Raw genomic sequence first — 22,150 nt, forward strand, 5'->3', positions numbered from 1 at the left:
AGCAAATTAAACTACTTATATTCATCATCTCGTAGACTATGCACAGATAATTGTCCTATGGCAAAGATAATAGTTTCTAGCTTTCAATCAGATTAATGTTATCCTAAAAAGAAATTTATTTTTCTTATGAATGTGTAGATTTTTCATACAAAAATATAGGACTATATGAAAATCTCTACACGTCCAAACCAGTATTTCTTTCAGCACCTATAGCGGATAACGTGAAATTTCACAGTTTCATTGTGCCTTATATACATAGATAGCCCAGCAATTGTGTCGGTCTTTCGCGCATAGATTCCTGTTTACTCTCTGCGCCATTCTCGAAAAAGCAGACGATACAAAAAATCATAAGATCTAGTATTCTTCTAGCACACTTAAGAAGTCTGTAATCTCTTCTTTATTAATGCTTCATTTCACTATTTCAGGTGGCAACATAGCAAATCAACTAAGAATGAACACATTCATCATCAATCGATTACTCATACCGCGAATATTCAAAAGATTGCGGCAGGAAAGGGCCGCGAATCGAATATGGCGGCCGCATGTTTAAATCTACTGGTGGGCGCGTTCTCGATGATGAGCAGAAGAAGCAAGCTTCATTTGACCGAGTACGGCTTCGACGTTGCCACAAGGCTCAAAGCTTAGAAAACGATTTCGTACAAGAATTTCAACCGTTTCATTGACTGTGTTCGTAGTTCCCGGATTTAATCGTGTCTGTTTAATTATACAATCGAATTTGTGTGTATACAGAATCGTGTAAAAACTGTCATGTAAAAAAAATGACGTTAGCATGAATATGAGGAGGTATGATTTTTCGGTTGTCATATGGCTTCTAAAGTATGCAAGATTGCCACAGACTGACGTTGTTAGCTATACGTGCTTTACTTGTTTCATTTGTAGTGGTTCAAGTCAGTTGTTTTCATCACTCACTTAGTAACACGCGCTCGATGAATACATGTAAAGATTAACGCACGCTCGGTACTAATTAGCTTGTTGATTTTATAGATTTTCAGTTACTGAACGTTTCAAGTTAAGGGAAATACACCCGAAACGCAGTAACGTGTGTTGTTACTAATTAATATAATACACATTTATATCTAGCCATAACGTGTTTAAATATGTAGCATTGAAAACGTAGACGCATGGCACGTTAACGAGGAATAATACTCTATAGATGATCATTGTTGTAAGGCTACGCGGAAACTGCTTACTTCAGGCCTCAACACAAAAATCGTAAACGCTCTGATAGCCACAGCTGCTAACAATGAAAAATAACAATCAAAGAAAATTATCATCAAAAAATAAAATCGTGTTTATAGTAGGTGATAACGCATCTTCGCTGAAATGAAAGTAGATGTTTTTAGGTCACATTTTAAAGCGGTTCTTTGTGTTTAATAGTAAAAGTAGATCGAATGTATGCCTATTTGTTTCACATTAGTTATTTTTATAGGTTCATTTAAAAAAAATTTGCCATTTTCAATTATTAGAAGCCGATCTAAGTCACTTTTCTTTAACCTGAATCATCTGTTGTCTTATGTTGGCGTTCGGTAGTGATAAAACATGCATGAAGTTTACGTTGCATAATTCAACTAATTATTCAAACCAGAACAATTCCCTTAGGTTGCCTGTGATCAGACACAAGACCTACGAATGATCAAAACACGCAAACACATTTAAAACTTCAGAAACAATATTAGACAATACATATATGTTAAGTTTGCTACTCCTCAGCGGCAATATTTTTGCTGGGATATACACACCCTGAAAGAATCGGGAATCATTTTATCTGTTGGATTTAAATGTCCTATGTCATCTGTCGTCCGAATACATCAGGGTAGTTAATCGATGCCTTTTATATTTTGTACATTTAGGTTGTTTTAGAAGCAAAAATTACTCTGGGTTCGACGCTGTAAATATTACCGAAAAACTCGTACGTTTGTGGAGAAGTCGAATGTATTTTTGGTTGTCTTTACTACCCATCAAGACGAAATGACTCCACGTAAAACTGTTTCAACTAAAAAGAAATCGGGTGAAAAGACGAGTACTTCTTCTGGCCGTAAAGTTCTCCAGCGAACATCTATTTCTGTTGCATCTATCAAAGAGAAGACCAGACAGGGTATGTGATATGAAATCTTTATAGACAGAAATCGTTTGTAATTGAATTTGTAACAAATTTAGCTGATTTAAACGATCAAGTGATATGGCTTGCTATCTGAATTTTTCCTCGATTGTTTAAAGGTCTATTTAATATATTTTATGTCATCATATTTAAATCTTGAAAGGCATTTTTCAACCTTTATTAGAAAAAACATACCACTTAATACTAACGAGTAAGAAATGTCGCCTTATACATGTTGTATTTTGTTTTTTCAATAGGCCTGAAACGATTAACGAATAAGGGCGGTATTCAGAAGCGGACTGTGCATAAGAGCCCTGCGAAAATACTGAAAGAAAATATTAGCGCGAATTCTAGAAAAACCAATACTTCTATCAAAAGCCCAGCCATCAAGGTAAGCTTTTCGTTCGTTGAATGCTATTTCATATATTTTGGGAATTGTACTCATTGTTAGTTGGCATATGGGCTTCTAGATATGATTTAATTTTTGTCAATTTTAAAACTGTTTTTAATTTAATCTATCTTTGCAGCTAGGTGATGTTTATAAACGGGAAAAGTTTTGCCGCTTTGGTCCGTCCTAAGCAAATTCTTTGAATTTATTATATTCATTATTTTAAATTTTAGTTTCAAGTCTTATTATAATATAGTTCAACAATAAAGCTCCGACATAATTCGACCAAGATGTGCATGTGGCGTACTGGCGAAGAAATCCGTCTAAAATGCATTACAACTCATTGAAGTGTGACTTTTATAATATATATATATATATGTTTTCGAAAAAGTATTGCTCGGTTTTAAGCCAGTATTGAACTTAACATTTTTACAGTTGAAAATAATATCACAAAACCGAATATACTTCATTTTTATCGATGATTTCCTAGTAGCAATATCATTTTATCTGTGTAGAACTTCTGTGGTTTCTAAACGAAAATGTGTGACAAGTGATGTTTGTATTCCTCTATTGAAACTATGTAAACACCATTAAGAAAGTTCTGTAAAGACTGAAACAGTCTGATAGTCTGAGTGTGCAAGATCCGGGTTATATGGCGAATGCATTAACATGTGCCCTGCAAGTTTTCTCGATCCTTTCCAAGTAACTAGAGATATATGTGGTCTGGCATTATCATGGTGAAAGACGAAGTCTTTTCTGTTTACTAGTTCTATCTTGGTAATTTTTTGTCATACAGAGGTTTTGTCAAGAGATAGTACTATATGACTCGCGATTCCTTTTTTATTCTTCTAAACACATAGCATCTGTGTCTTTGGCGTCCATTTGGACTTGGCTACAAATTGCGGAGCATATTCTTTCGTATGTGATTCTCGTTTCATCAGTCTTGATCGACTAATTTAGAAAAAGCTCGATTACAATGCGCTCCTGTAGAGTTTCGCAAACGCAAATACGATTGAGTAAATTCTTTCGTGTAAATTCGTGTGGCACTCAAACCTCTATGTTTCGAGCTTTACATCAGGTATTGTCGTTACGCACACACAGATTTTGTTTCGTGCTAGAAGCCTCCTGTCTGATAAAATCCCTAACGGCAATACCGGACGTACAACTCGAAACATAGAGGCATCTAAATGTCGAGCTTATTTTATGGCCAATTATTTTAAGAAGGTTTGAAGTATTTGGCACTGCACGTTTACTTCCTTGAAGATACTCAACTATCACGAGAATTTCACTAGCTTTTTCTGCATTCCACTATCCGCTACGAGAAACACCTTTTTCCTCAGAATTTCTAAAACTAAAACGACAGAACCATCTTTTAAGTGATTACACACACTGAAGCACGTGTTCTGGGAATTTAATTCCCAGGACCATGGCATTCATTGACTTGACTGAATAGCGGTGCAAACGTTACTATCTGGAGTGTAGTATTTCTGCATTGTTCTGGCGTTAGCAGAAGCTACGACGTTGTTGTAGTGGTCGGGTTGAATTATGTATATATGCTGACGTAGTATAATGAATGTTTTCTATTTACTTAACGACCTTGTTAACACCTGTTTATCATTATTTGTTGCTAGCGTTGTCTCATGCGCCTTCCAAAATTGAAGTGTAGTATCTTGTTTTGTACGATAAGATAGTTTTAAGTAACCTAACCTAACCATAAGATAGTTTTACTATGTCTGCTACGTTTGAGTAAAGCTATTTTTATCTTTTTTACCACATTCTGCTTCTTGTTTCGGACATTGTTCTTCAAATCTTCAAGAAAAATATCATCATAATGACAGCTATCGGAAATACTTGTTGTTATTTCTTAAGTTGGTACATCTGTTGCAGTTGATTAAAAAAATAATGTAAGGGTGATATTGTTGTGCTTAACGATATACGCTTGCAGGTTTTTCGTCCGCGCAGTGACGAAAATTATACCCCACAAAGACAACAACCATCGAGAAAGGTTAAAACCTGCAAAGGCCCCAAGCAACAATACGAAAGTGAGTTCGAAAAACGTCGGATACCTGTGTCAGTGTCGTCAGCTTTGCAAGAGGTAAGGCGTGTTTGCAAAAACCTTCCCTTAAGCCCACTAAAACCACTAGATAGAACGTATACATGATGTTTGCTTTTCAAATTGATTGTACCACAACTTGTTATCAATAAAGCCTGGAGAAGGAAACCAAAAACCGAGCGCCGTCCTCCAGTCTTGGCTGCACCACCTTTATGGACTTAAATTTGTGGCGTTATTTTTTGTCTATAGCGGGTCTTACCCAATTTGCACCATCTTTACCGATTTCTTCGTCCGTTATTTTAATCCTCCCGTTCATATTTACTTCTATGTTTGCCCTATTTTTGCGTTTGTGTTAGATGAAAGGTAACATTTCCAAAGCCTTGGAAACAGTGTCAACGAAGCTCAAAATTAATCGCGGGGAACGACGCAGTATCCGTCAGTCGGCCTATGATCCATTGCTGAGTTCTGACACCCCAGTGAAACTTTATTCGCCGTTTACGATTGGCGACTTTGAGCACACTCCGACAGGTGAAAGATCATCAGAACACTCTGCAAAGCGTAACGGTCGTGTGCAGACGGCGTCTACGTCAAATCGAACAACCCCAAGAAATCGCGGCGGAAAGATTCAGAGTGTAAAACACGGAGCAAACGTAAGCAGGTAAGAATTCTCGAGCCTAATGTAGAACATAACGTAAAAAATCAAAATCAAAACAAACGATCTAAACAACACTAAACTATTACGGAAATAAATTTCAATTTGAGGATAGACGAAGTAGTCTAGGTTTGAGGTTAGGCACTGGTACACTCCGTTTTGTGTTAGACAAGAGAAACGGTCTGAAGTGATGCCTTCCTAACACAGTACCATATGTACAACCCGAACCATTTACTTTATACGCAGTTGAACTGTTAGCTGCATTGTGTATGAGTCGTCATTACAAATTGGAAACTAGGGTTCTTTGAAAAATTAGCTTTTTAGAAAGCAAGTAGCTTTCCTTATGGCACGGAAAATGTGCAAGCTTGAGGAAAATTCCAATACGAAATCCCTAATGTTGACATGCGGAAAAATACCAAACGGAAATGCGCTTCCATGATAAATATCTACACACTAAAGCTATATTTTGTCTATAGAATAGTCTTATTGATAACCCACAAATGAGCTAAGGTTTTAAGTAATATCGTTACTTACTTTTTTTTATTAAAATCTATAATACTCGTCTATTTTTTGCTGACTTTACAGGAATCTTCTCGATACTCCCACCGGAAAGTTTCGCCAAGATCTTGAGGATATGACAAAAGGCTTTAAAGAACTGACCTCACTTGCGAAACGGTTGAACGATCGTGTACAACAGGAGTAGATTTGGGGTTGAAAGCAAAAGCTGAACTATCCTATTTGCAGCTTTGCTATGCCCCACCTTGCGAAGTCTGGATATGCATACGCTTTAATCTGCAGTTTTGTTCAACATGCCACAATAAGTATTGGGATCCCCTATGCTCAAATTGTGTAAGGTTCCTATTAGAGTAATCGGAAAGAAAGCCACTTTCTCATATTTTGAAGCTATTTAATAATAATTACTACAAAAAATGGCGTTCCAACTGTTAATCTGGCATATGTTACCTGCTAACTGATTTTCATGTAGTAGGCGTTTAGTACCCATGAATGACATTTTTATTTAAAGCCGTACTAGATTACATAATAATTTCAAGTCGAATAAGCTTTCCAGAGTGGTACTGTCTTTTCTGAACAGATCAGTTTAGAGCGAAGTGCAGAACTCGCACAGAATTAATTGACTAAGCCAAACAGACAACTACTTTACTATTGCAGCTAGCTTAAAAATCTCGTAAGGAAAAAAAGCATCTGTATTTTTCCACTTTTTTTTCTAGCTCCCTCTTCATTCCTGGCAGACCCAAAAATCATCAGCTATATACGATTATGATGCATATTGTTAACTCCAAAATATTAATATTTTTTTTTTTAAATAAAGCTTCAGCCTAAGTAAAATAAGTCGACATGGTGAATATGCTATTATTCTACTGACACCCGCCTCCGTCTTTTACTTCGAATATTAAGGGAAACGAGTTTGGAACTACGCACAAATTTCAGCTGTAAATTAAAGAAGATTTCTACTATTGTGATTATAACGATACTTTTGTTACTCCTGTTAATCGCGCCAAATATAGTCATAATTTCAACCCTTTTCAGTAATCTCTTTCTTTTTTCAATATAAATTCTTTTTAATCAGTGTCGTCCTGGATTGTTCTCAACTATTTTATAGCAGCATAAATACTACATGGATGGCAATGCCTCTACGTTTTGTCGAATCATTAATAAACAAAAAATGTCAACTCGAAGCAGATCGTTTCCCTCACCCACTCAGTGTCTAAAGCCCTATGCAGTAAACACGAGTCCATAAAACAGTTTATGGCATCGCCTACCATATTATCTATTTGTCATTAAAATGCAATCATATCTAAAAACCGTCAATTTTCTGCTATGCTACAATGTTACCTAACGCCCAAATTGCTAGCTTATCTTTTTGTACTTCACGTGTGTACTTGCTGGTATTTTTGGCTGGCAGGGTTGCTAAATCTTAGATATAAAGAAGGCCCTATCTACACTTGGCAGTACGTGCTAGAGACACGCAAAAAACAACTGAACTGTACACAGATTTTAAAAATAAACGCACTTCAAACTTTTACCAGTCTAAATCTTATTTCGAATACATCGTTCTACGTTTGTTGCCCTTAGCAGCAATTCTTTATTTAAATGCGCATATCATTCATCTTCAATACTAGGAATTACAGCATATTGGTGTCGGGCTCTAATTGATTACTACGTTTTTCTAACTTCGTGCGCTAACCTTTCGAAATATAGTTATAGTGTCATCGAAGAACTGCGTAACGGAAGTACCGAATTTATATCTAGCAGAATGTCTATGATATGCAGATGGTATTAGTCCACAAATTTTCACCTATAAATCAGATACCATCGATTACGTCACAGATCCGATATTTACGATGAAACTATCCCATTCTTTGGTCTATATCATTTTTATTATTATTATAAAAGGAGTAACAGCTAAGACAAAATTCGCGCTATCGCAAATGTTTCTTTTTTATTATCACCTTGGGATTCGTTCTTAGACGGATTCGTAGACAAAACGAAATTCAAATAGCGTATACAAAACTATCTAAAAATAAATTTATATCTTCTCTAATTAAACATGCCGACTTAATTTTATGCGATAATTTATTTTATTCTACCTTATATAAAAGTTAATGCTCTTTTAATTAATAAGAGCTATTATGAAAGTTTGAAAATTATCATTAAATGACACTTTTTTTTTATCACGAAAAAACGCTTGCTTTTCGCGCTTGTTTTTTGCAGGCACTCTCCATTACGTTGTTAATACTGGTTTCTTTGAATAGATACACACATATAGCAATCATGCTCAGTGGGAACATCGTAGCGTTAGTACCTTACACTATAATATGTAAAACATTTTTAACGATTACAAATGAGAGGCGGAGCATTTGCCTTACCAGATTTGGCAACCTTAAAAATCATGCAGCTACCATCGTGTCTCCACAATACAAAATAAAAAATTCTTTAAAAAAAATGTAATGAAAAAGAAACGAAGACGACTAATGCGATTGTAAAAGTTGGAAGAAATAGTTCCATTTTGATTTTAACACACATCATGCTCTTGTAATGTACTTGGATTCTGTTAATCGGAGACGGATCAAACTAGTAGTAAATTTTATCTGCAAATAGGCGCGCATTGGAAGCTGTACCTATGTTGGTATGTTTTGACAGTTTAGCTAAAATTCAGATTCAACAAATTGCAAAAGAAAAAACACGAATTTATACGCACGGTAGTTTATTAGTTATAGTACCAAATTCAAATCATTGACTGAGACAACTAAATTCTCTTGTGTGAGAAAGCTGAGTCAATTATTATATTAGTTATATATATGTACACATTTGTTGCTGTAGGTTCGATTGAACCGCTTGAGAGTGGTCTGATATGAAAGGGGGAGCAATATGAAGATTCAGATTATTTTATTTATTATTAGAAGCTTACTCGGTAAGTATGGTCGGCAAGTATGGCCACCATGCCAATCTTTAACAGTGGTATAGCATGCATTAGATGATAGTTCTCAACTCTCGCAATGAACAATTAACGTCTGGCCAATGGAAGTTCTCTAGAGCAACTCTGTATATAAATGCAGAAAAAGCGTTGATCTTTCTTCATTTCGACTTCGTAGAGATACTATTGAATCGTCGTGGCACTCTGCCTAGCGTTTTCGAATGCAGCTTGTTTTGATCGCCGTTTAAGAGGCACCATTTTAAAACCGCCTCCTTTTCCGTTTCTGATCATTCCACAAAACGCGCCTTCGAATTACCATTACCCAATATGCAAAGGAAGGACCAGCTATCTAGCGACCCGCTTTTAACATCTCCGATAAGTTGTGTTCCTTTCCTTCCTATGTATAGATCAGACTTGTAGTCCGAAAAACATAGTATAGCACTCTGTTCACCCGAATTAGTTGCTCATTTTTGACATGTTTCGTCTGTTTTTCACCTTTATATACATCGAACCTATAAACGTGTTCTATTTAGTTTCCTCTACGTCCGTCGCGTGTCGGGAGCCAATATGCTGCTTAGACAACGAGTGCAAACGCTTGAATCGATCATGGTGGATGTCCTTGTGTTATGTGCTCTACCTCAGGATTATCTTCTAGGCGTGGGTGTGTCCAGGTAGACCGGATAACCGTCTAAAAATACGAAACCTCGAATATCGAATAATAACGCCTATCGTTAGCTCCGAACCTGGAGAAAGAATTAAAAGAAAATAATGAACTGTATTAAATGTTTTCTCACGTCGGAACAGGGTGTTGCTGGGGTAAAGTAAAACAACGCGAAAATCGTCTCCTATTTTTTTAATTGCATCAATAATTTGCTAAGAAATTTATATCAATTTATGGGGATAAATGAAATGGGGATTTCATTTAGCAGGCGTCAAATACTCTCAATATAATACACTCAGCTGGACTCCCAGGAAACTGACTATGCAGATTTGTTATTCCTGCCCTTTTCTACTGGTCGAGAACACGGTCATTCCAAAGCAGGATAACACTTACGAGAAAAAGACACTCGCTTTTTGCCGAAAAAGTATCCTTGACTTTTCCACTTTATTTTCATTAACGTATTTACATTGTAGAGACTGCTGACTGAGACCCTGTCCATCTCGTATCGAATTTAGCGTTCGCTCTTCGACTTAATGGCATCACTCGATGCCCGCCTACTTGCTTGCCCGCCATGAAACATGTCACGATATCAGCTTCATCGTCATCATAAATAACTACCATCCGTTTTTCCACTGCGTAAATGCCGGTCGTCCTACAGCAGACGTGTAGGGCTCTGTTGCTTGCCATATCCTTGCGATCCATTCAATAGCCAATTACTTTTTTAAGCGTTCGACTTGTTTACGCGATTACTCATATTCGTCCACTGAACTGACTCAATAGCGAGCCGATTAATTAACTGAGAATTGATGACACTTTTCAAACAGATATTTCTCTAATGTGTGTTAATGGGGGCAATGGGGACATGTAAACATGACAAGCGAAGTAACTAACGGCTACTCTAGTCGGTCGTGGAGACTACATCCGCAGCTAGCGTTCCGCGTTCTTCTACACACCGCACGCACTTTGCAGTCGATCACGTCGGAGGGCGATAGTGAAACAGGGAACGAAAAGGAATTTACTCCAAACGGCTCTCAAGTAAAATTCGGCCAGCCTTTTCCGAAGGCGCTGTGATATCAACATCGTAGTATAGACAGAAATGCATTATTGCCTGTTTTGACATAAGGATTTGGGGACAGTCTAAACAAGGGCATACCATAGTATTTTTTCAAGTGCCATTGCCTACTCATAAAACGTGAAATCACAAACAGTTATATATAATTGCGGTAACGTGGCCACTTTATTTGCTTGAGAGCCAAGCAACCGTAACACTCGTTAGATACCGAGGAGAAGCTTCGGTTTAATGAATGGAACTAAAATTCATCGATTAATAACTCCTGATACTCAGTAGGTGTTTGTATTGCCTGTCAATTGACCGAAAGCCTGCGTGTCTACTTTTCATTGTGGCAGGAAGGCAAGCAACTGGCGTGCAATCTTACGCGTATTTTACACTGATTTATTAGGCCACACTCGACTAAGCCAGGGGACCTATTCGCTAAGGATACGTGGAACAGGTTCAGCTTTCGAGATTAAACACTCAGTTTTCCTTACTTATTTGTGGAAGAATGACTGCAATTTAACCACATAGTAAACGTATGATACTAAAGCTAACCTGCTAAACAATTACATTATTTTAAATGTTCAGAACTACTGTTAAAGTAGCTATTCTTAATAAATGCGTTCGATCCCAAACGAAGCTATAGCAGATTTGTCGACATGTGTGAGTAAGGTTCATGGGACCATCGTGAGATCTAAAGGACTATGACGGCATCAGGAACATCACCTTAAGTTACATCACATATGGCAATCGTACATCAAGATCTTCAGCAACCTCAAAATAAACGATTTGTTCACTCACCATTCCTATCACTTGGTCGTCGACTTGTTTGGTATGGCAAAGTGGCATCCTAAGACGCAGGCAATCGATAACTGGGATACGAACATGTCATACTTTCCACCCGACAACCATAGATGTATGTTTCGGATTCGATCAGCGACGTGCCGTCTCAATCTTTTTAGATACGAAGCGCGTCTCTTAAAGGGCAAGGATGATCTATCACAGGGCAAAAAGTCAGTTTCTTCGATTCGAGACATCGAACGGACACTGCTCTAAGCTCATAAATGAAGAGTGCGTCACAGACCATTTTGCGTTGCGTGTTAGAAAACAAAATTGGTACGTTTACGCTGTTGTTATTTATTTGCGCTGGCCTGTTTTGCTGATTGCCCCTATCGGATAAGAGACGCTTCCATTTGGCCCTATTCAGTGTCATTCCGAACATCTATCTTTGTTTGAGAATTGTGGGCGATTTGACGCTGTTGACCCGTTGCATGAAATATTGGACTGACGCTCGAGGATGCCCTCGTGTCATTCGGGATATAGTCGATGGTCAACGAGTTTTTTAGTACGACAATTGTATGTATCAACATTTTAAATGGTACAGCTTTTCGACTATGGTCGCGACTTCTAACCACAGGATGCAAAACGACAATTTTATGATATGGCTAATTCCGCATTCGGTTTTCGGAAATAAATCCAGGCGCTACTTTATGTAAGCTAGACATACCGGCATCTTCTTCGTCCATTACAAGCTAAGCTACGTAGGTCAAACGTATGCGTAAATTAAAGCGCGGATGAATGCATTATACCTAGTTTACAAGATGATTTAGTATGAGTATGAAACTGCTGTAGCAGTTTCATACTTTTACCAGATTTAGGCTCGCTAGTCTTACCTCATAATTTTCTAGGGGAACTCTAAACTAGCCGTTAATATACGAATCCATCTCACAGTTAATAATACAAGGTGGGCGTTTGCTAAGTTATTAGAAATATTCAACAATTATAGCAAGAAATTCACATAACTTAGATACTGTATGCGTGCTAATGTTGTACAAGTTCCTTGTAGTAAAATAAACAAGTTTGTTAATTATTTATATTTATGTAATACGTCATCTTTCATAGTACACAACAACAGCAGCGGCACGATGGCCAGTTAGCTCTGTTACTGGCAGTGTGATAAGGTCAAAAGCAAGTTAAACGTTAAAGTCGTGCACACATATGGAACATCTTTATGTTTAAAAAGGGCAATTTGCCGTTTGTGCGCTACATTTAGGCATCCCGTTCAATATTGTACGATCTAAACGCTTAGCTATTTGGTAAACTTCATTATTTTCGCTAAATAGAAAAATGCTTCATTTAACGATGTCTCGTTGCGCTGTTTTAGGAGATGATGACCCAAAAATGAATTGGGTAACCAAATTTTATAGTGTTTCTGTACTCGGGACAGAGGTGCTATAACACATAACCGTATAGTGTTTAATAGCATTCTGGTGATGAAAGAACATCACAAATGACTGAGATGCTTGAACTCGTTATCAATCCTACTATAATAACTAAACACGGGCAGTAAAAAATCCACCGTAACAACAAGGATAATCACTAGAACGTGCAATGCAACATTTTCAGACGTCACATCTTTTCGAAACTACGAAAACGCTAATTACAAATCATTTTTTTTCCTTACTGAAACATATTGCCCCAACGTACATAGATATTTCTTAAAACAATAAAACTAGAATAATGCGGGCGTAAAGCCAGACCACAGTAATAATTGCTGCTCGTATTAGTTTGGTAAGCACACTACAGTGGTCATTTCGACGGAGTTACTGTCCGTTTGTTTTCAAAAATGTCTTGCATTTTCAACATTCGTAAAGTAACGTGGAATATATACTATCGGGCCAAAGTCCATCTAGCGCAAGCTAATAGGCGTGAGACTCAGCCCCAGCGCGAGGGCTTTATTACGCTGCTAGTTCGCCTATACGTGTTTCTAACAGTGCAGCTTGAGATATTGTGGCAAAAACGTGTTGTGTTTTTGCATTTAGTCCCGTGGAGAAACTGGTTTTTTTCGTTTTTTTGACGCAGGCCATTGTATAATGGCCTTATACTGTTTCAAAGTATTATTATTTTTTTTTTTTTTTTCATATAAGGGAAATAGATTTGTTCATACTATATTCAACACTTATAGGTTGAAAGCGATCGACCCTCGTTAAATCTTTGCCGTGTTTCAAGACAATGTGCCTTTAGCTTTTTGCCTTTGTTAGTTGTTGTTTTGAACGCCCCCTGTCCTCTTTGTTTTCCCTTTGCGTAATATCATCGATGCAGAACGCCGGTCAATCATGCAAATACAATTCATACGGTCTCTGCATAGTTGTTGTTCATTTCCCTATCACATTCGTTTGTGACCTGTCTTTCATCCGTCACAGAAAGCTCTTTCCTAAATACGTTCACTAAATTTACTCTAATTCATGTCTGCGCCAGTTTTTTGCCTATATATAAATAAATACACTATGCTTAACATTTCCGATACTCGATGATACCAGTAGTAGATAACATTGACGGGGAACAATGGAGAGTATTACTATGAGAGACTGGAGTAATGGGCGATCTAGTACTTTTAGTCGACTTTACCTTTTGATCGCGTGTGCTATGCCCAGTCATGCCGAATAATGAAATTGAGAAGCGACTGCTTTGAAACGGCTGAAAACGCACATTTTTCGAAATGGTTCCCAGCTGGGGAGAAGGATTCGGCCGGGTTTCTTCGAAAATACTCTAATGATGATTCGCAGCTCGGTTAGCTTCGAGCTAAACGATAGTAAGTATCGTTTCTGTGTTGTGTGCTAAGATCTATTGCATTTCATTGGCCAATAACGAACAAACTAATTAAACAATCATTGTTTTTTTTTCCGACTTAAAAAATATAAAATTACATTACATTATAAGTCCGTTGGAATGATCAATCAGTATCACATCGTCTGGATACGCTGAGTTTACAACATATCTTAAATTATTCTAGCTAGTTTATAAAATAATGATAACCAATTTAGTAGGACATTGTCGTGTTAATAAATTTAGATGATTCTAAAATGACGATGCGATCTGATATCGATATCTTCGTCATATGGGGTTCCCCGATTTGTTTACCGACTATTCGTATCACGTGATCATAGATCAGTCCGGATTACCAGAATGGTGCCTAAGGGCCAAAGTAGTCGTAAATTCCACCCGATGAACATGAATGCAGCCTCCTGATTGGATCAACAACGTACAGTTACGACTCGTTAAAACTTGAATTGGGTCTCATTAAAGACCAGGATGACTCGTCGCAGGAGGAGAAACCCATTTCTATGAACCGGCAACTAGTGGACGTTCATTTGAGACCCACAGGGATCGAATCTGTCGCGGATTGATTTGACTATGCGTGTGAAGTTACATTATGCGTCAGAACACGATCTTCAGTTCACATCTATACGTTTACGTTACTGTTATTCATTTATGCCGGTTTCACTGTCATGGTTTGCTGGGTGCTGCTTGAAGCGTTTCCGCCTCGTTCTGTTCAGCGTCATTTTGAACATCAATCTTACGATTCAATACTCAAGTATGCTGCAGCATTCGGCCAGTACTTCATAAGGGTTCGAGGCTTGCTGGCGATCCCATGCAGTTTACCCGTTGAATAATTGTGCTTCAAATACTGTATCTAACGCCTGAGCATGTCCTCGTGCCGTTTGCAACACAGGCGATGATCGACCGGTCTCTTAGTACGACGATTGTCAGTAGTTGTGTTTCGAACGATAAATCCGAGGCTTTCAAGGGAGAAGAGAGTGACGTCGCTATAGCAGAGCATGTAGAAGACTCCTCTTCAGACAATGAAGAGCAGCCGCTGATAATGTGGTCCAAGCCACACCCCGAATTACCAAGGAAACCATAGTGATATCCGGCGAAAATCAGGAGTGGAAGAATCTCCTTATCGCACTGATGCAGATATCAGTCACAATATTTCTGCCTAGCTACGCCTTGATTTATTACGTTCTCGATAAAATGACTGTGTCTTAACTAGAGGATTCGAGAACGTTTGGTCTTTTGGATGAAAGATAATTCATTACTTGCATCTGTAAGAGCATACGCACAACAGATTGCAGATTGAAAATAAATCATAATCTGAACCTTATCTTGTGGTCAGCTGAGAAGACGTGCCCATGATAAATTTCCTCTTAGCTTTAATCTAAGCTAATATATATTGTGGCAATCCCGTCTGTTAGAAAACATACTAACACCAAATAAGTAAAAAAGGAAGCTGATGCAACTGTTTTTGCAAAACTATGTTAGTCACATATATTGAGGTCTTGAAGTCAAAAACAGTAATCTAACTCCTTAATAAGGGTACTGAATATCCGAATAAGAACAGTCCAATAGCTTGACTTTCCCCAAAAGCCCCTGACACATAAAAGGTATTTTTAGTTCACAGTGGGGCATATTACTTATTAGATAGCAAATGAGTGAAGAGTACAGTCAACAAGTACAGTCTTGCTGCCACAACTAGCACTGCCCTTCCGGCAACACAATCCAATTCGATATGGGACACTGCGAAACGCTTCTCAAACATCGTCAATCCGTGATCAATCCACACCCTTCCGATGCACTCCAACTTTTTTAACGACAATTTCTTTTAATATTTATTCAAATACACAAATAATATTTGACATGTTAGTTTCCTAGGGCTTCGCGTTGCGGTAAGGGCACGTGCATGCATATTCCCTTCAGCTAAAATAAGCCGCGCCTCGTCGTTACCAATGTTTGATAAGATGAACGGTATATGATAACATTGTTCATATCATTAATATATGAGTTTATATTTATTTTCCCTAATGAACTTACAGTGGCGCTTGATCATCTGTCTATGTGTTTTATGTCTTGTTTCTGTTATCAAGGGCTAAGATTATTCATTCTACTTTTACTTCTAATCTTGTTTACATTTGTTCTTCCTCTCCCTTTTTGTCGTTACGTACACCCAGGTAATATTTTTTCCGTTGAAAAACGTATTTTTAGACAAAATTCGTGCTAGAGCTCATGGCGTCGCCATTATACAGTTAGATTGATTTAGTATAACAGTAGTATAGTACTCGATAAATACACCGCAAATATACATAAACGGTTAAAATTGCATTATTTTTAATATATTGACCATCAATAAGTGCCTCGCCAGCGTAGCCGTACGAGATTCTGAGCAGATCTCGCAATGATTTTATTACGAGATGTTTGGCTCAAGTACACTGCCACTCAGACGACCATGAGACATGGTAACGTGCCGTCCAAAATGGAATAGCAAAAAAAAATGCAAAACTAGTAGGACAAAATGCTTTTTTTCTCTGTCTCAGCTTGCTTTTTTTTAATTAGAAGCTAAATTTAACCATATTCATCTCGCTTTATATATGTGTAACACATATCAAGGGAGCTGAGTATGGTTAAATATATATATATAATGAATAAACGTATTACGTAGGTGTATAACGCGGCTTGGTTCCTGTTCTAATGCATTTAGTCGTCTTTTTACTCAAATAGGATTATCATAAACAAATAACACCGAATACAACAAGAAGCTATCGGAAATCTTTTTTTTTTCTCTTTAGGATCATGCAAAGATTGTGTGAATCAACTTATACGAAAAGAAAATAGCACTTGGAAAACTTCCTAAAAATACGGAACGGCAGTTCTACTACTGAACATGGATATACAATAATTAGAGTCATGCAGTGCTGCCTATTTTCTATTTCCTTGGACCGCGCTTACGGTACTTCTATTCGTTCTGACAATGCCTCTAGATCGTCCAGATACTCTACAGTGCATCGACCTGAATCGCCCCCCAGGAACCGCCGCTAACGTTTGTTCTTCCACAGAATAACCGACCATCTGAGGGACCTCTCTTTGAAAACATTTATACCAACGGACCGACAGATGGCTTGCAATCAACATATTCCATACACTAAACAATTTCGTGCCGCTTTTTTTAAATAGTAATACAATCACCGCTGTGATCTGTGCGCCCCATAATCCACTAAAAAGTCGCCGTCGGATCCTCTCAGCTTTTCTTCATAAAACTTTCAATTTAATTTAACACCGAACGATAGTGGTTAAATGCTCTAGGACAAACAGCTACTGTAAAATGTGCCAGTACCGGCGAACAAGTCTGGGTATCAGCTTAATGTGGTACAAGATCATTTATGCAATAGTGGTTATTGTTATTTGCGTCCTATGTCCAGTGAGACTTGACGACACTATTGACATGTCATCGGACATTGCCAGGCTACGGAAGGACATCTTGCCTACCCAATATCGGGCAACACGGCTCGTTCGACCTGTGGTATCTGAAAGTACTTCGATGACACTGACGGTGACGGTGAAGATCAGCGACTTCATAAGTTTCGAACTTGACAAAAGTAATTGGGGATGCGAAACATAGAAGATTTTCGTCGGTGTTGTATTGTGCACTCTTTTACGTTTATCGATGCGGGCGTGTACATTACTATAATTTATGTACTTCAATATTTACAGGATGTTCGCAGAATTTCGCAATTCTTCGGAAGGCTATTCAAAGTTTCAGAAATGGCGTTCTACACATTAAGATAGCACGGTGTATTTCAAATTAAAGAAAACGGAAGGGGAGGGGTGTATAGCCTTAGAAGGACTTAGGCTTAGAAGGTACAGGACCTGTTCCTAGAACAATTAACCGTTAAATATTGCAACGGAAGTAGATATCAATGGATTCCTTTTTTGTTTGGTTTTCGGTTACAATCAACTAAAAAGAGAAAAAAATAAATAATCATAAATAATACTATAAATAAAAATAAATATTAAAAAAAATTAAATAAAAATAAATTTAAAAAAATAAAAATGCTGAACGCAAAACTTGTATTGAGTGTTACCTTCAAAATCGCTCAACCTTAACTAGCCCCCCGAGAGTTGCGGAATTTTGAGCACAGTGTGTACTTTCTACATGTAATACAACATCTTTAGACATGTGAAATCGAATGTGTCGGTGCTATGCTATACTCGTTGGTTACATTAAAATGGATTCGTAATTATTGTAAGTTGACGGATACGAACTGTATATTAATGAAAATAAACACAGTCGGTGAGGGTCCACAATAAGCCGGGAGCTCTCCGCTATTCAGAAGCTCCACGCTAGCATAGAGCGGACAGTTCTGTGGTTCCTCCCTTGTAAGGCACAGGGCAAAGTTTGCTGGTTTTTGGCCGAGTGTCTCACAATTGCTGGCTTTCGCGTTCCTTATACACTGCGGCGGAAGCTTTTTCACAACTTGCGTGACACGGTCAAAAAAATATTGACCGTTTTTCTAGCTAGATGCCCTTATTATGAGTCGCGTGAAAGTCGGCGTTGGTGGTATTTGAAAGTTTATATTCGGCATGGTATGTGTGCTTAGATTTAAGGTAGAGCGCCTTGAAAATGAGTGAAATTTCTATGAAAATTTACTATAGAATTTTATTTTAATAAAGGTACAGATGCTGTGCACGCCTATGAATAACTGTACTATTTATGATCAGGATGCGTTATCGGAACAAGGGGCAAAAAATAGTCGCTGTCGTTTTTGTTCTGTTCATTTCGATTTGAAGATGTTTCTCGTATTGGTCGACCAATTACAGGAAAGGTTAATGAGATTATTGCGAAGCTTGAGGAAGACCAACACCTAAGTAGCGATAAGGAACTAAACATCCACCATTAAGTAGTTTTAAACCATTTAAAGGAAACAGACTACAAAAAGCGCTCGATACTTGAATGCTCCACGAATTGACGTAAACGAACTCGTTCGATCAAAGATACATCGACAGAAAAATCCACAGAAATCGAGCTACTTCTAAAGCGGTTAATGAAAAGTGGGTTAAAAGCGAATCTGTAGCAAAGCCCAGATTGACGCCGGAAATTGTTCGATGCCATTAAAAAAGAATTGCGCATTATGAGTTGTTGCTACCTGCCAAAACAATTTATTTCGATCTATAGTGTCAACAACTAACTAGGTTATAACAATCCGTTGAAAGAAACCAATCCGCACTAGTGAGCAGGGAAAGTAGTACGTTTCTTCTGAAAATGCCTCACCGCATAGAGCTTTAGCTACCCGGAAAATATGGAGAGAACTTAGCTCAGAAATTTTAATGCACCTAGGATATAGGCCGAATTTTGTACTATCAAACTATCTGCTCCGGTTTATGTAGGACTTCCTTGATAGGGTTAAATTCATTTTTAATGGAGGAATGTAGAAATCACTTGTCACCATTTTTTGCTCGTAAACCACAGAAATCCTGCAATAATCGAATTATGGTGTTACCACAATAAAACAAAAAAAAACAGGAAGCCATTGGTCAAGATGGCGCATATTCATTTCCGTAATATTATTTAAAAATACAAAGAAGTATGTGCTTCAATGTTAACTTCAAAGCGGTCAGTACTTTTCTAGCAAGCTAATATTTCAAATAACAGACCATTAACGAAGTAGTTTGCTGTTTATATTCTACATTAGGACAATGCTAGTGGCTCTGTCTGGCCAAACCCATAATGGTAACAAATCAAAAGAACTTTATAACAAGCATATCTGCTTATTCGGCAGACATCGGAAATCCATAGGGCAGGCGAAACCCATAAAACACGACCCCTGAGAAGAAAAATTCATCCATCTTAACACGGATATCCCTCTATCTGAGCTCATTGTACCTTTCAGCTCCTCGATGGACATTACTAGCAATATGGGCCAGTGAAGACAGATTTCAATAAGTAAAGATATAAATTAGGCAAAACAAATTAATAATAGCAGAAAGTTATTTTACTACTAACTATTTACGTACAATCGTTTGCGTTACCATAATAATGTGGCGGTTATGTCAACATTGTAGATAATTAAATATATTCTAATAAGAAGAGTTTTACATATTGATAGTTCACTTAATTCGATTTGCCTTCCTATAAACTTTTCTTTTTTTCATTGAAGATTGAGATGTTACATTGTTGTACACCACGCACTTAATCCTTAAAGCGTTCTCAATAAGAGACAAGACCAAATATCGTCGCTTAAATAGTACATTTTAGTAGATAAATTGCGCACAAGTGTTGAAACTTCATTATCCAAAGGATTTCACTTGTTCTTACATACCATAAATTAAATTAAAAAAAAAACCTAATTAATCCACTGACTGTTTGACATTACAGATGAAGCCGCCACACAGCTCTCTATGTGTTTTAGCTGGTGCGCTGAAATTCTTGCCTGGGATCCGTCTGCGTACAACGGTCTGAGCAATATTACCGTTTACACAACCGAAATATGGCGACCGGACGTCGACATTTTTAATCATGTCGATTTTCAGGTTCCGTACTTCTCGTCTACTATCATGTTTCTCTATGCCAACGGCACTGTAGAATGGTGCCCACAAGTTAAGTCACTAGTTAGCTGCGACACGGATATGTCGCACTTTCCGCATGACGAACATGTATGTGTCCTGCTGATAGGCTCATCGACATACACCTATGAGGAACTTAGGCTTGAGCCACGACTTGTCTTTGATTACAACCCATTAAGGAAATCTGTCCGCTCCTCAAACTGGGAGCTGAAAGGTGCATCCTTAACGTTGGTCAAGGGTAGCGAAACAGAAGACTATTATGATTATGCTTTACAGCTGGCAATACACGTTTCTCGCCGATTTTCGCTTCATCGTTACGGTTTTACGCTACCACTATTTACCTGTGCGATTCTGACGTTTCTGTTCTGTTGGATCCCACTCACCAACGATAAACGTCTTCATTTAGGTTTGCTGAGCGTTGTTTTAACCATGTTTTTGATGATTCGGTACTCGGACACCCTACGCCATTCAATTAGCACCCCGTGGGGTCTGAGGTTTGCCGGCGATCTCGTGTTATTTACTTGCATCATGATTACGCTGCAAATCTTGTGTATGGCCCTGGAAGACTGCAGTGTCCCGTTTGCTACGCATCCAATGATAGATCGATTTCTAAACACAACGTTCATCAGTGCCTATGTTCTCAACGAGAGGTCGCTGCTAATCAATGAAGAGGGACTGGGTCCCGACGCAGAGATGGATGGCGCGGCGGTAGATCCAGCTTCGCGAGAAGACAGAAGCTCTAACGATCCCTCAACCAGCGATCCGAAAAAGGAAAACGAATCTAGTAGCGGTCAATTTCAGCCCGAAATTACTAGTAATAATGAGACTATGCAATTAACATGTGTCAACCAAAATTGGCAAAATCTTCTCGTGGCCACAATGCGTATATCAGTAACGATATTTTTTTTTAGCTATGCCTTCACATATTACGTTCTTTATTAAACGATCAAGTTTTGATTGGGTGCGCGATCCTATTGAAAAGTACTCTTGGCAGAAAATAATATATTCAGAAAGGAAGTTGATTCGATACCTTACCACCGCCTTTGCGGTGGCAAGCCGCTGTAGATCTATATATATATATATATATGGCACAACATGTAACTTTCATCTCTGTGCCAAGAATCGTTTCATGCCGTTACTATATTATGCTATTACATGCGGATGAAGAACACATGATGCCCATGTTCGTCTGTTAGGAGCTTCACATTTTCTATCTATATTTTGCTACACTGAACGGTAGCGATAAAAATTATTTGTATCACTAATAATTTCTAATAAAAATGTCGCCATTATTAATTTTTTATTTAATTTAGTTATAATAGTTGTCTTTATGAACTACTGTGAAGTCTAGTTTATTCGTAAATGTAATGTGTCAGTGAATAAACGTATGTATTATTCAAAAGGTACCAATTATTCGAAATTATCCCTACGCATTGGCATAAAAAGTTGAGCGACTTTTCGAAATTAATTTAGAAAAAAATTAGACTATACTCCACATAAATGTTTTAGAGAAATGTAATTACGAATTTTGGCAGTATAGCTAGCTGCATTAGGTGCTTGAAGATACAGCCCACCACGTCCTATTACTCCTCTATATGGTACATGCAAAAA

At 37.8% G+C, this 22,150-nt stretch overlaps 2 protein-coding genes and 1 long non-coding RNA gene across 7 annotated transcripts in view; 2 read left to right on the top strand and 1 right to left on the bottom strand.

The window, feature by feature from the left end:
• The first annotated feature begins 497 nt into the window (after positions 1-497).
• LOC111244386 (uncharacterized) lies at positions 498-7,256 on the top strand. Of its 2 annotated transcripts, none has more exons than XM_022791436.2 (6): positions 498-687; positions 1,872-2,116; positions 2,377-2,510; positions 4,453-4,602; positions 4,917-5,218; positions 5,798-7,256. In XM_022791436.2, the coding sequence occupies exons 2-6, from the start codon at positions 1,990-1,992 to the stop codon at positions 5,913-5,915; spliced, it is 831 nt and encodes a 276-aa protein (XP_022647171.1). In that variant the 5' UTR covers positions 498-687; positions 1,872-1,989; the 3' UTR covers positions 5,916-7,256. The 2 variants fall into 2 exon arrangements, with proteins under 2 accessions (XP_022647171.1, XP_022647170.1); XM_022791435.2 differs by having other exon boundaries at positions 499-804.
• A 1,147-nt stretch (positions 7,257-8,403) lies between these two features.
• LOC147757995 (uncharacterized) overlaps positions 8,404-22,150 on the bottom strand; it is a 75,189-nt gene continuing 61,442 nt past the window's right edge. Inside the window, exon 4 of the long non-coding RNA XR_015322412.1 lies at positions 8,404-9,391. This is a non-coding gene — a long non-coding RNA (uncharacterized LOC147757995). The remainder of the gene's footprint in view (positions 9,392-22,150) is intronic.
• On the top strand, positions 11,376-21,851 carry LOC111244582 (neuronal acetylcholine receptor subunit alpha-10-like). Of its 4 annotated transcripts, none has more exons than XM_086981830.1 (2): positions 11,376-11,479; positions 20,352-21,851. In XM_086981830.1, the coding sequence occupies exons 1-2, from the start codon at positions 11,428-11,430 to the stop codon at positions 21,479-21,481; spliced, it is 1,182 nt and encodes a 393-aa protein (XP_086837956.1). In that variant the 5' UTR covers positions 11,376-11,427; the 3' UTR covers positions 21,482-21,851. The 4 variants fall into 4 exon arrangements, with proteins under 4 accessions (XP_086837956.1, XP_086837958.1, XP_022647562.1 ...); XM_086981832.1 differs by lacking the exon at positions 11,376-11,479 and adding an exon at positions 13,565-13,955; XM_022791827.2 differs by lacking the exon at positions 11,376-11,479 and adding an exon at positions 16,976-17,574.

The sequence above is a fragment of the Varroa destructor genome, unplaced genomic scaffold (assembly GCF_002443255.2).
Source record: "Varroa destructor unplaced genomic scaffold, Vdes_3.0 BEIS01000002.1, whole genome shotgun sequence".
NCBI lineage: Eukaryota > Metazoa > Arthropoda > Arachnida > Mesostigmata > Varroidae > Varroa > Varroa destructor.